Source organism: Tachysurus vachellii, chromosome 15 (genome assembly GCF_030014155.1).
Source record: "Tachysurus vachellii isolate PV-2020 chromosome 15, HZAU_Pvac_v1, whole genome shotgun sequence".
NCBI lineage: Eukaryota > Metazoa > Chordata > Actinopteri > Siluriformes > Bagridae > Tachysurus > Tachysurus vachellii.
The window spans coordinates 21813841-21828774 of NC_083474.1; the positions used below are offsets into that span (position 1 = coordinate 21813841).

At 41.0% G+C, this 14934-nt stretch overlaps 1 protein-coding gene across 1 annotated transcript; it reads right to left on the reverse strand.

Annotated features, from left to right (window-relative positions):
• Positions 1-9888: 9888 nt before the first annotated feature.
• Positions 9889-13324, reverse strand: LOC132857702 (tripartite motif-containing protein 16-like). Its single transcript, XM_060887678.1, has 6 exons — positions 13017-13324; positions 11845-11928; positions 11466-11699; positions 11151-11277; positions 10823-10882; positions 9889-10493 (listed from the first exon to the last, which is right to left on the reverse strand). The coding sequence occupies exons 1-6, from the start codon at positions 13170-13172 to the stop codon at positions 9964-9966; spliced, it is 1191 nt and encodes a 396-aa protein (XP_060743661.1). The 5' UTR covers positions 13173-13324; the 3' UTR covers positions 9889-9963.
• Between the last annotated feature and the right edge of the window lie 1610 nt (positions 13325-14934).

Consider the following 14934-nt stretch of genomic DNA (forward strand, 5'->3'; position numbering starts at 1 on the left):
TCCTGCTTTCACACTGAAAGAGAGAGAGAGAGAGAGAGAGAGAGAGAGAGAGAGAGAGAGTTTTAAACTTGCATAAACTTTCCTGCTCTGATGTAAAAACACATTCAATTATGCAATAGGTCATGAATGAATCGTTAAATCACAGGGAAGATCCTGCAAATGTAAAAATTCTCTTGCTTTAAAACCTGAATTTCCTGTGAATTTCAAGACACACCCAACACACACAAAAAACAACAGACTATTCTATAGAAGTGCTATTGCATTTGCGTTGGCGGATGTTTATTAGCTGAGACAGTGGGTGTGATTGAGAATAAAACTAAAAAGCTCCTGTTGGTGCAGCTACTTAATGTTAAGTTTGCAGACAACATGAAATACAGATAAACCATCCTTTGAGGAATTACATTACATTTTTGTCTAAATTCTCTTTCAACACATGCAGGAGATATAGAGAGTAGATGAGTCAATTTTAGACAAAAAGGAATGGCTGCGGTAGCAAACACGCTCAAATAAACCTTTTGAGGTAGGTTAAAGTCAGATGTCAACTTATTGCTTGATTCTTTGATTCTAGTTCTTTGTTGTTTAGTGACAAAGCTTCTGCAGTGCACATTGTAGCTTGGTCCCTTTTGTCATCAGGTAAATGAAAACAGGAAAAATTGTTGCTGATATCTTGCTGCTTTTTTCTACAATCTTTTACCCAGTGCCCTTTTTTAACAGTTAACACCTGAGACAAGAGTTGAGTTACCTCCACTAGAGACATGTCATAGAGATTCATTTTTTGCTAATGCTCTCCTAAATTAAAAAAAAAATGAGAATGTGCTGATGGCAAACTTTGAGAAAGTTGCATCATGCCCTAAAGCTTTAATGACTGTTTGCACTTGTAAAACTTAAGATGGGCAAGGAGTATTTCCTACCTGTTCTTTTCTACTTTGAAGACATTTTTGTGCTCCACACACTTCAAGGGCATTGACTGGCTGATCAGTAAAGTTGCTATGGGACACTCTATCTCCCTCTTGGTTAGACAAAGACTGCAAGTCAGGATATACATTTTCTGACGATGTTGACGTTTTCAAATAATTAAAGTCTTTTTTTTCAGAAGGTACACAAGCATGTAATTCTTTGTATTGTTCTTCAATTCATTGTGCATGCTGAGGTAACACAAAATTCCATGTGGCAACAGATCATTCCTTTGACATGTTTCTTTCTGATACAAGCACCTAGCACCTTTTTACACTCTTCAATAGACCATACTTTGTCTGGATGAATGCCATATTTCTTTTGTCAAATTCTGTTTGATTGAGTCTGTCACTATAGCATTCATCCAGACAAAGTATAGTCTATTGAAGAGTCTATTGAAGGGGGATGTGGTAGCCTAATGGTTAAGGTGTTAGGCTACCAATCAGAAGGTTTGAGTTCAATTCCTTCGTCCACGCTGAGTTGAAAAAATCCTGAGTCTGGAACAATGTTTTGAAGAAGTTTAGTGAGATGAGAAGCTCTATCTGGGTCACGGCACCATCTGTTGCTACCAACTTTTTTCAGAGAAGACCAGGAGACTTGGATTTCCTTGTGTTGTAGTCTTTATTGTAGAGACACGATGAACGCGAGTCTTCAAGTCAGAGGGTACTGGCATGGGTTTTGCAGTAACCAAGTCTGACTTAAAGTTGTAATACATTGTAATTATACACATTTTAGGGGGCAGTCCCAGGCCCCTATCAGGCGACAATCAAAACATGAAAGCATGTAACAGCCTCACACCAGATCCTGGAATTTCACTCATCCTTAAGCTGATTAACATAACAGTCTTTCTCAGACCACTTCATTATCATAGGAATGAGTTCACCTCTAATGCTTGGCATTCCTTCTTGACTCAGACCTTGAAACAAATGGACACCTTAAACAATGGGACAAATGTCACAAAGGGAGTGACCTTGCCCTTTCCTTTCATATTAATATGAATGTAAAATTTGAATTTAACTAAAGTGACGTGACACACGGCTAAGTATGGTGACCCATATTGAATTTGTTCTCTGCATTTAACCCATCCAAAGTGCACACACACAGCAGTGAACACACACACTGTGAACACACACCCGGAGCAGTGAGCAGCCATTTATGCTGCGGCGTCCGGGGAGCAGTTGGGGGGGTTCGGTGCCTTGCTCAAGGGCACCTCAGTCGTGGCTGGCACGAGACTCGAACCCACAACCTTAGGGTTAGGAGTCAAACTCTCTAAGCATTAGGCTAGTGTAAGAAATTACAGATAAATGTACCCAGATTCCACTCCAAGATGCACATAGAAAAGAGCTCATTCCTATAAAAGGCTTATGTATCATAAGGTAATATGTTTAGAACTCTAAATGAATAAAACTTGATTACATCATTAGTATGGGAGCGGCAGCAGGACATCAAGGATCGCCACTAACAAAGGGTCTACGTGACCATGATTACCATTTAAAGTGACCATTTGGTTGATAACAATTGTAACAATATAAAGCCAAGGTTTACATGACCATGATTAACATTTAAAAACAACAACATGTATCCCAGCCATTTGGGAGACATTCAGTTCTTATGCTCAATACACATTCAAAGCGAAACCTCATTTAAACTACAAAAAGGGAAAACAGTATAAAATGCTTGAGCATGATTTGTCCTGTGTTTTTACTGACTCCAATGAACCCAAACCCAAACCCATGGTCTTACTCATGCATCAACTTATAAATAAATTGTTTTTAGTAAATAAAAACAATTTATGCTGTGCAACATGCCTGAAGATCCTCAAGGTCAGCTGTGGGAGTTCATATTTTCAAAATACACAAAGTTTCTTTATACATTTTTTTCAGCTGCCTTTGCTGCTACATCTGCTTTTGCATTACCCTGTGAAATGGAGTCAGTTATCCCTGTATGTATCTATTTATATAGATAGATAGATAGATAGATAGATAGATAGATAGAAACAACTTTATTGTCATTGCATAGTACAGGTACACAGCAACGAAATGCAGTTTGGCATCTACCAGAATTGCAAAATGTAGCAGTCGTGCAAAAGTGCAGATGAATATATAGCATATTTACAGCAGTTGGTATATATGAAAGCATATACAATAAATAAATATTACAATATTACAGAATTGCAGAAATGGTTCTAAGGCTACGGCATTGAAGAGGAGTGTGCAGAGTGAAAGGTTATAAGATTAAAAGATTATGGCATTTAAAGAGTTATCAAGCTGAATAAACTACTATATATATATATATATATATATATATATATATATATATATATATATATATATATATATATATACACTTTATATACACATAGATGAATGTGAAATGTTGGGCAGAATGTACAGTAATGATATAAAGATACAAAAAATAGTGCAGATGTAATGAGGAGTAAAAAAAAGATAAACTATGTAATATGTACATGTATTGCACAGAGGTATATATACAGTGTTTTGTTTTTGTGTTTGTTTTGTAGTGATCTAGCGGTGTAGTGTAGAGTTCAGTAGTGTGATGGTGGATGGAAAAAAGCTGTCCCTGAACCTGCTGGTTCTGGTGCGTAAGTTCCTGTATCTCCTTCCTGATGGAAGGAGGTTAAACAGTTTATGACTGGGATGTGAAGAGTCCTTGATAATGTTGTGAGCTCTGTGCAGACATCTGCTGTGGTGAATGTGTTGCGTTGGGCGGTTTTGACCACCCTTTGCAGGGCTTTACGTTCACAAACAGTGGAGCTTCCGTACCATATGGAGATGGAGTTGGTCAGGATGCTTTCGATGGTGCAGCGGTAGAAACTCGTTAAAATCCCCGGGGACAGATGAGATTTCTTGAGACTTCTCAAGAAGTATAGGCATTGTTGTGCTTTTTTAATTAGAGATGAAGTGTTCTGCTGCCAGGACAGATCCTCAGAGATGTGACCTCCCAGGAACTTAAAGCTGGAGACTCGCTCTACCTCAGTTCCATTGATGTTAACTGGTAGATGTCTCCTGTTGTTGGATTTCCGAAAATCCACAATGAGCTCTTTGGTGTATATATATATTATGCTTTATCATAAATGGTTGTAGATTCACAATGTGATTTTCTTTTTTTTTTGATGAGGAGGCCAATGGGGAGTCGCACAGCCTACTTCTGGGGATGAGCAGAACCTTGGGGAGGAACAGGCTGCAGCTGAGGCAGAGGAGGAATCCGATGCCAAAGCCAGCTTACCACTTTTTGAACCGTTCTCTCCCGTCTCAACTGGGTCTAGAGGAGATGCGCGACTGAAGGTCCACCTGGCCCATTTACAACTAGAAGCCCAAGAAAAAGCCCAAGTGCTGCAGGCTGAGTTAGAGCTGCAATTAGAAATACGCAGACTGGAAATAGAGGCTGAGAAGCAAATAAAGCTGCGACAGCTCGAGCTGGAAGCACCAGATCCAAATGTTTCCCTGGTGGTCGATTCGTCCTCGGCTACCTTTGATGTGAGCAAGCATATTGCTTTAGTGCCTCACTTTAGGGAGACGAAGGTGGACTCTTATTTCAATATGTTTGAGCGCATTGCTCTTTCCCTCCATTGGCCAAATGATCTTTGGTCTCTGTTTTTACAGTGTTGTCTGATTGGTACAGCTCAGGAAGTCTTGCTCTACCCTGCCCTTAGAAGACAGTTTAAAATATGACACAGTGAAAGCTGCTATTCTGCGCACTTATGAGTTGGTGCCTGAGGCATATAGACAAAGATTTAGAAATCATAGGAAAATGTCTAATCTGACTTTTGTGGAGTTTGCTAGAGAGAAGGATATTCTTTTTGACAAATGGTGTGTTGCTAGCAAAGTTAATGATTTCAATTCACTGTGGGAATTAATTTTGTTGGAAGAATTTAAAAATTGTCTCACAGAGCGAGTGGTGGTTTACCTGAACAAACAGAAGGAAACCTCCCTCTCTCAAGTCGCAGTGTTGGCAGATGAGTTTGTGTTAACTTACAAAAATGTGTTTTCCTCTGCACGATCTAAGAAGACCTTGTCTGCCCAACTCCATAAAACATCGCAAAAAATACACCTTTAGCACCTAATCCCAGATTAGTGCTGTGCTTTACTTTTTATTTCTAGGCCATGCACTAGGTGCCTATCCAGGACCCTGACCTGTTGACAGATCCTGTCTTTACAGCACTTTCCACACAGAGACATCCAACAATATAATTTTACTATTCAACTATAATAGCAGTGTTCTCAAAAATAAGTTCTCTCACTTTCCACGTATCCAATCACTCTGATTCCAGAGTTGAGGTGGCTCACGGTGAACTCCCGCGTCCTCTCACGCTCATGCCCAAGGTGAGGTGAGGCACCTGCAGTACGCCTCTTTGGGAATTCCCTAAGTGCGGAATCCTGATCCTCAAGTGCGGAATCCTGCCAACAACAACAACTTGTTGTGGAAGTTTGAGGTTTGAGAGATTTACAGTATGAAGTATCACACTTGTAGGCATGGGCAATAGTAAAAAGGTTTCACAGTTTATTGTTGTCAGGGATCAGCCCTGACTTCTGGCCATGTGCTTTTGTTATTGTTGTTGTCACGTGTCTGCTCCGCCTTCGTCTGTTCCTCCCTGTCTCCACACCTGTTCCTAATTGTATCTGATTGTCTTTTGTATTTAAGTGTGCCGTGTTGCCGATGGCAGCGCGAATCATTAGTTGTGTGTGTGGTCATGTCTAGTCATGTTAACCGTTGTTAAGTGTCGTCATTTGTATTGGTTATGTCGTGTATTTCACCGTGTAGTCTTTATTGTTTATTAAACCCCTGTCAGTTAAAGCTATCCTGCATATGGGTCTGTCTCCCTCCTACCCAGACCGTGACAGAATGATTCGCCAACAACTCAGACCCAGCAGGTTGGCTTTAGCTTGGACCAGCCAATGGTGGGAGCATTTTTCCTTTTTCTTATTGGACCTTTTTTCCTGGACTTCTCGGTTTTGGTGACATCGGTTTGCATTTTTCCGGTGAGGCACGCCGCTCCGCTTTCGGTTTCTCCGCACAGGGCGCCGCCTCACTTCCTGGTTGCAGGCCATGTCACCAGCCCGAGTTTTGTTTTGTTTTTTCGGTGTCCTGTGACATCGCCCCGCACCTGTCCGGTGGGGGGCGTCGCTTCACATCCGGTTTCCGTGGAGGACGCCGCCCCACTTCCTGTCCGCGGGGGTGTTGCAGGCCCATGTTTTGCACCTTGGATTATTTTTCTGTTCTGTGGATTAGGATTTATTTATTTTTTTATTTTTTCCCCCGCCCTCCCTTCCCTTTCCTGGTTTCTGAGAGGTGGGTCTGGCCGCAGTGCGTCAGGGGTTGCTCTCGGCCCCCCTGTTCGGCTGTGGACGTCACCCGGCCCCTCTGTTCAGCTGCGGATGTCGCTCTGCCCCCCTGTTCGGCTGCGGACGTCGCTCGGCCCCCCTGTTCGGCTGTGGATGTCGCTCGGCCCCCTCTGGCTGTGCCGCCGTGTGCTTCACTCCCCTCACTTGCCTCGCCCTACGCCTTGCTCCTCCTATCTGCCTTCGCCGTGGTCCTTGCTCCCCCATCTACCTCGCCGTGTGCCTCCCCCCCTCCTGGACCTTGTCAGGATTTGGCGCTTTGGGACCGCGCCTCGGGGGGGTACTGTCAGGGATCAGCCCGGACTTCTGGCCATGTGCTTTTGTTATTCAAACAAGATTCAAACAAAGAAGACATGTAAAAGCAAAACATCATCAATCATTGGCTTAAATGCACAACACTTGCTCATGTCCTGATCAAGCTAATCTTGTCTTACCAAAGTTTACTAGAAGCTGTTTATGAGCCAACTCATCTCCAGTCCCCTCTGCCCTTTTCATAATCTAAGAAAGCAACCGCTGGCAATGACAATTTCCAGTCACAATAACTACTAGTCACGAGCATAGAAGGACAAGGCCTTACAAACATCTCTAGAGTAAAGATTTCCACCACATATGCTAGAACTAAAAGGAAATAAAACAATGACATAAAATTATTTTCCTACTGTTCCCTCAATGAACTGTAGTTTCCCCAGTGCCGGCAGCGCAACATGCAGCCCCAGATCATGACACTCCCACCACCATGCTTGATTGTAGGCAAGACATATTTGTCTTTGTACTCCTCACCCAGCTGTCGCCACACACACTTGACACCATCTGAACCAAATAAGTTTATCTTGATCTTATCAGACCACAGGACATGGTTCCAGTAATCCATGTCCTTAGTCTGCTTGTCTTCAGCAAACTGTTTGTGGGATTTCTTGTGCATCATTTTTAGAAGAGGCTTCCTTCTGGGACGACAGCCATGCAGCCATGCATTTGATGCAGTGTGCGGGCTATGGTCTGAGAAATGACAGGCTGACCCCCCACCCCTTCAACTTCTGCAGGAATGCTGGCAGCATTCAAATGTCTATTTCCCAAACACAACGTCTGGATATGATGCTGACCACATGCACTCAACTTCTTTGGTCGACCATGGCGATGCCTGTTCTGAGTGGAACCTGTCCTGTTAAACTGCTGTATGGTTTTGGCCACCATGCTGCAGCTCAGTTTCAGGGCATTAGCAATCTTCTTATAGATTACACCATCTTTTTATAGAGAAACAATTCTTTTTTTCAGATCCTCAGAGAGTTCTTTGCCATGAGGTGCCATGTTGAACTTCTAGTGACCAGCATGAGAGTGAGAGCAATAAAACCAAATTTAACACACTTGCTCCCAATTCACTGAGACCTTGTAACACTAACAAGTCACATGACAACGGGAATAGAAAATGTCTAATTGGACTCAATTTGGACATTTTCTCTTAGGGGTGTACTCTCTTTTGTGGCCAGTGGTTTAGACATTAATGGCTGTGCGTTGAGTTATTTTGAGCGGAGAGCAAATTTACACTGTTGAAAAAGCTGTACACCCACTACTTTACATTTTAGCAAAGTGTCATTTCTTCAGTGTTGTCACATGAAAAAATAAAATATAATATTTATGTAAATTTGAGGGGTGTACTCACTTCTGTGAGGTATATTAACTGTTTTTTCTTCTTTTTTTATTCATATTACCTTTTCTCTTTGTAGACTCAAAACTGCCACTGTCCAGCAACAAGAAGATGACCACTGAACAAAGGTTGAGGCTGTCTTCCTCCTCATGGCTGGCCTGAGAGGGACTAGGCCCACAACTTCACCCCTTCCACCACCTTCATCCTAAGAGTCACACCCCTTCCAAAGTTTTCAAAATGGAGAGGACATTGCTCAGTTATCCAGCTCCATGCTGCCAGGATGTGGGCCTTTTAGATTCCTGCATGCATGTGGACATCAGGGAGGTTCCTGCTGCTGAGGTTTGGTGGGGATTCACTCTGATAAGTGGCCGATTCCTGGTGGGCCTAGTGCCCAAACTATCTATTGCAACTAATCCCAATCAGAATTAGGAGTTCAGATGATGCCAGAGAAGACCAAAAGGGACAACCTTGTCTTTTCGAGACAAGCATTCAATTTGTGGTCACCTTGGTAATACACCACCTATTTCCCTTTAAGAACACTTCTCCTGGAATATTACCAGGAAACTTGTGATCCTCTGCAGCCAGGTAAGGATTCAAAAAGGACCTTCTCACTGACCAAGGTGTGACCTTTGTCTCTTGACTAATATCTGATCTGTGCAGGTTATTGCAGTTAAAACACTTATGTTTTGTAGTTTGACTTATGATGTCAAACTACCACTAACAGACTGATAGCTTGGTTAAGAGGTTCAAGCAGATACTCAAGCGTATGTTCTTGTGGGTGGTAGACAAGGAAGGGAAGAACTAGAACTTCTTTCTTCCCTTATGTTCTCTTTGCTGTCAAAGAAACACCGCCACCATTTATGGACTTTAAAACCTTCAAACTCTTCTTTAGAGAAAGGCCTCAATTTCTGCCTTCGGCATACAAAAACAGCAACAAAGTGATACCTGTTGATACCTGGTCCAGGTGGAAAAGCTATACCCAGCCAGCCCAGCCCCAATTGATTCATGCAGGTGATCGACTGCTCATCTTACTCCTAGTTCCATGTGCAAAGCCTGTACAACAGCTTGGAAACTCACCACCAAGATTGAGGACCTGGGACTTTGCCCTGCCCTGTATCACTGAATCTCCAATTTACTGACAGGCAGTTTGTGCAGACATATCTTATTCTCTCTCACCCCAGAACTAAACCCCTTTACTTCATTCATTCTTTCATTCATTTTCTACCGCTTATCCAAACTACCTTGGGTCACGGGGAGCCTGTGCCTATCTCAGGCGTCATTGGGCATCAAGCAGGATACACCCTGGATGGAGTGCCAACCCATCACAGGGCACACACACACTCTCATTCACTCGCACAATCACACACTACGGACAATTTTCCAGAGATGCCAATCAACCTACCATGCATGTCTTTGGACCGGGGGAGGAAACCGGAGTACCCGGAGGAAACCCCCGAGGCACGGGGAGAACATGCAAACTAAACACACACAAGGTGGAGGTGGGAATCGAACCCCCAACCCTGGAGGTATGAGGCAAACGTGCTAACCACTAAGCCACCATGCCCCCCACCCCTTTACTTAAAAGTTGTAAAGTTACTTTAATCTGAGCCCCATTTTGTACACTTATGACTATATGACCACTTTCAAAAAAGGCTTTTATAAGGATTTTGTAATTAATTTCAAACATTGTTTCATTTAGTAAGACAAAAAAATCTGTATAAGTCTATACTCCAAAAGACAACAGTTTGAGTAAGTTTAAGTATTACTGAGAAATGTTTCTGGCATAGACAAAAAACTGAATTATGTCACATTGCAAATGATTCACATAAGTATAGATAGATAGATAGATAGATAGATAGATAGATAGATAGATAGATAGAATGTAAGTGTTACAGTTTGTGCATAAAATTCTAATTTCAATGCAAGGAAAAATTAAACATCAGATGTAATTTTACTGTAATATTTTTGTAAATTATGTAAATTGTAATTAACAGAGTTACTAACAATTCAGTTTGGATCACATAACCTCACAGTTGAGTTATATTGCCACACATAAACCCCAGTGTATAGAGGCTGAGTGAATGTGGTGTGGACTCTGTGGAGGAGCCTCATGGTGTCAGAGACGCTGTAGAAGGACAGAGTTCCTGCACTGTGATCCACATATACTCCTATTCTGGAGGACGATGGATCTTTGATCACAGTCTTTATGTCACTGTGCCAAAAAGAGACAGAGGAAGAAGAACACTGTAGACTCCAGGACTGACTGTTGCGTCCAAACCCACACTCATTACCCCGTCCCTTCCTGCTGATCTCTTTATATGACACTGAAATGAACACATCTTTACCACTCCACTCCACCTCCCAGTAACAGCGTCCACACACACTCTCCTTACACAACACCTGAGTCCAGGAGTCAAATCTCTCTGGATGATCAGAGTATCGCTGTTTTGTCTCACTGCATGTCACCACTCTGTTCATTTCAGACACATTTAGCTGATGATGTACTGTGTTTGGATCCAGAGTCAAATAACAGAAATCTAAAACAACAAAATATCCAGAGGTTAGATGTTAATCACAGGATTTATAATAAGTGTGTGTGAGACACCTGTCTGGGTTTCTAACCTCCTAATGTTGCTCTCTATGAAATATTATAAATAATATCCAACATCAGTCATCAAATGAAAAATAGATCAGATTTAGATAAACAACACATATGTTTGGATAAAATCATCTGAATTGTATGCCTCTTTTTTCTGTGATTAACTTGTCACTTTTCTGTGATTGTTTAACTTGTGCTACTCACAAGTGTGTGCGTGTGTGTGTGTGTGTGTGTGTGTGTGTGTGTGTGTGTGTGTTTTACACTTACACTGCATAAAATCTTCTCTGCTCTTCAGTTCTGAGGGTAAAATCATCTGAATTGCTGCAGCTGTAGAGACACAGATTTAAAATAAAACAGTTTAAAGCATGAAAAGCATTAGATTCCTTGCTGGTTTCAGAGAGGCCTCAACATCACTATCTCACTGGGCTCACCTTTAGTTCCATTGAATGTCTGTTTGCTACATTTGTGATGTCATGTACAAGGCTGATGCTAATTCTTTGTGATTTTTTGCAGTCTTGTTCCTGCTAACTTCTTATTTCTGTTTGATGAATTGTATGCTTTTCTTTTCTGTGATTGTTTAACTTTAGCTACTCACAAATTTGCTCAGCGTGTTTTTTCAGTTCTGAGAGAAATTTCCCCGTTCCATCAAATGAGACATGTTGATTGACAGTGAAGCTGAGTGAGTCGTCACATCCAGGAGAAACACAGAGAGACGGGAAACTCTACAGAGAGGAAACACATCATAGAGAAGGAGAAAAGTGGACGAGAGGAACGAATGAATCTCAGACTGAATCAGAACAAAGACACACTTGTGATCTCAGACAGGAACATTTCTTGTTGCTGTAATGAGCTTTTAGGAGGAAACTTTGTGAGGAACAGCGCCCTCTGTAGATCAGACAGTGAGTGTTACCTTGAGGAAGTGGATGTCATCATGTGTGTGTGAAAGCTGCTCCAGCTCAGTGATTCTCTCCTTAAGATCAGCAATCTCCTGCTCCAGTTGATTCAGGAGTCGTTCAGCTCGACTCACTTCAGCTTTCTCCTGAGCTCTGATCAGCTCCTTCACCTCTGAGCGCTTTTTCTCCATGGAGCTGATCAGCTCAGTAAAGATCCTCTCACTGTCATCCACTGCTGCCTGTGAACGCATCTATTAGAACACACACACACACACACACACACACACACACACACACACACACACACACACACACACACACATTTAAAGATCATCTCTTTGTCTCACAGTGACTCTATAATGTGTGTTTATGTGAATCCCCCAGTTTTCTCCTCACCTTAATAATGTCCACAGACTGTTTCAGCTCCTGCACCTTCTTCTGCTTCTCCTGGATCCTCTGCTGCGATTTCATCTGCTCCTCCTTTACCAAATAAAACACATTTCATTATTTCTGCATCAGTTAATCAGCATGTCAATAATAACTGCAGCTAAAGAGTTAAATTTACTCATGTTCTGCTGAATTATAGTTTTTTTTTAATAATTATAGAATTGTATTTGAAAATAAAAAAATTCAACTGAATGACAACTGTTAACATTGCTAACATTGATTAACGTCTGTCTACATATTTTTGCTGCACTTTTGCATTGTGGTGTTCTGTTTTTTTTTTTTTTTTTTAATTCACTCACAGACACATTTATTAGATTTTTTCTGTAGATGATCAAATGTTGGAAAGCACATAACTAATTTATTTCTTCTTCCTAGTCACTAGTTTCTATAAATCTGTGTTTCTCACGCTGAGTTTCCATGTGACAGAACTTTGTGCAAATGCAAACATTTCAGGTAAACATTCATATCATCAGATGAACCATTTTCCAGTCATCTGTACCGTCCTGTTTCTATGTTTGAGCTCCTCAAGCAGCGTCGTGTATTGCGTAAACAGTAACACCCATCTCCATAGTACTGCTTCACTGTACAGGCAGTGACATGTCTAAAATATGGCAGGTCCATTCACTGGGTTCCTCATTCCAGTATTAGCAGCATGTCTGACAGTTGTTTTCATTCGATCTCAATCTGTATATGCAAAGGTGAAGCCTTGTCCTCTCAACAGTACATACCAATGAGATAACATCATGCACAACACACCCCCTTAAGACAACTGTTTTTTTTACCAAGCTTGCAGCCCTTCCCACTTGAGCCATTCTCATAATTCATTGCCCTTAGACCTCCATAAACCATGTAAATCATTACTCTTTAATATACTGTGTTTGAATCCAGAGTACATACATTTATGCAATATGTGCAAATAGAAATTATATAGAAACTTTTTAAAACTATTATAAACTAACAAGTAAAAGAAAACAGTTTAAAAATCTAAAAAACTGTCACAGAGCTGTAAAATGCTCTAAGGGGACTGAATTTTAAGCTCCATTGAGCTGGTCTGACCTGTTTAACACTAGTTTAAAAAATAGTATTAGTTTTGTTAAAGAATAATGACGTCAAGTTCTCACCTGTTTTTCAGTTATTTCTGCCTTATTCGAAACCATATCGTGGCTTTTGTGTTCATCCACCGTACACAAGCAACAGATGATGCTTTGATCAGCACCGCAGTAGATCTTGATTTGTTTGTCTTGATGAGAGCAGAATCTTCTCTTGGAGCTCTGCATTGGCTTCGACTAACCTGTGCTTATTTAAGGTAGGAGAATAATAGTAAGGTTTTAGATGAGCTTCACAACAGAAGGCCTGAGACACCAGACACAAATTAACAGCTGTACATTTTCTTCCTGTGCTGAAATCTCAGGAGTTGAAATCAACTTTCAGTTACTGTGTATTTTATAGCCTCACACAAAGAGTGGGTGTGGTTTTAAAAAGTGCAGGCATACAGTAATTTTTTTTCATAAAGTTTTTTTTCATGAGCACATACTTTGATCTACTAAGAAAAAAAACAGACAAATTCGTGTTACGATAGATTCTAACATCATTAAGTAACAAAATCTACTTTAAAAAAAGACCAAAACAGCATTATTGTTATGCAGATGGCAGATCTGGATGCAAATGTAGGTTTACTACATTTTTATTTATCCCAATTTTTCCCAGTTGTTTACACACTAAAATTGGATCTTGAAACCGTGCTCCTAACCCTTTCTGCTCCCCAGACCAGATCTTGAAACAGTGATCTTAACCCTTTCTGTTCCCCTGATCCATTGCAGCCCTACTGCTATTTAGAGTCTCATCATTTTGAGGTTGCTTACTGCTGCTAAGGGTGGCTCCCAATGGACAGCCTGGAGATTGCTGTGGATAATGCCACTTGAAGACCACGTAGATGGCTTTGGATTGCAATTGCCATGATCCTTTTTGTGCTTTAGACAGAACTGAACCTCAACAGAAAATAATTCGTTAAAAGTATAATAAATTTTGAAATGATTCTGGTGCTCATACTCATAAGTTGTTCAAAAACTCCCAGTTACACAATTGCACGTGACTGTATATAATACACACTTTATTTATATTCACATTATATGGAGACATCCCTTTTGAGTCTGGTTCCTCACAAGTTTTCTTCCTCACATCATCGCACGGAGGTTTCCTTAACACAGTTGCCAATGTCTTGCTCATTAGGAATAAATATAAATATTAATTTTAATATATTAGAATTTTTATCTTGAATTATTAAAATCACATGAAGCTGCATGCAACCAAATATTTAAACTCATGCAAACATCAGTGTCAAGCACAACGGTGTTGAGCACATCGGTGTGTTGTTGTTGATCTATTCATACAATGTGTGTGGGTGTGTGTACAGTAGGTGTGTGTGAGTTTGGTGCAAAAGATTCTTGCATTGTGTTTGTGGATTTGTGTTTAGAGTTTTTGGACAATGGACCAAAGATTTAGCAAACATCTTTAAACAATTGGGGAAAACCTGTAAAGAATCAAGCAAACAATCCAATACACAAGCCCAGAACAAACGATCAGCAACTACAGCAAATGGGTGATTGTGAACAGGTGTGTGTACTTACAAATCCAGTTAACTCTGAACGTGTGATTTATTCACGTGGCACACATTGTAGTCCACTTGAGGTGACAACTCATTGGCATAATGACAAAGCCAGATCTAATCCTAAGGCTCACTTACGGGAGCACCACTCCTCTCTGCTTCATGTCTCAACCATGTTTGTTCTACTCATTGAAGCCCCTACTGAGAAACCTGAAAGATCTCTTGGTAAAAAAGACTCTACTTTAAGGCATGTGAAATTAGTCAGGCCTTTAGGGGTTACAGCAGCTCAGGTTAGGTGTATACCGTGAGCCAGGCAAGCATAGGTTCTTCATATAGGAGCTAATGATATACGCCTTCATCAGCGGTTACTAAAAGTAAAATTGTAGAGGTGTGTAAATAGTGAGGGCGATGTCTCAGTCTGTAATGCAATTCAA

Coding starts and splice junctions, on each gene's coding strand:
- LOC132857702 (XM_060887678.1), bottom strand. CDS start 13,172: ATGCAGAGCTCCAAGAGAAGATTCTGCTCTCATCAAGACAAACAAATC. Junction 11,929..13,016: donor CAGAAATAACTGAAAAACAG/GTGAGAACTTGA, acceptor TATTTGGTAAAG/GAGGAGCAGATGAAATCGCA. Junction 10,883..11,150: donor AAAACACGCTGAGCAAATTT/GTGAGTAGCTAA, acceptor GTGTCTCTACAG/CTGCAGCAATTCAGATGATT.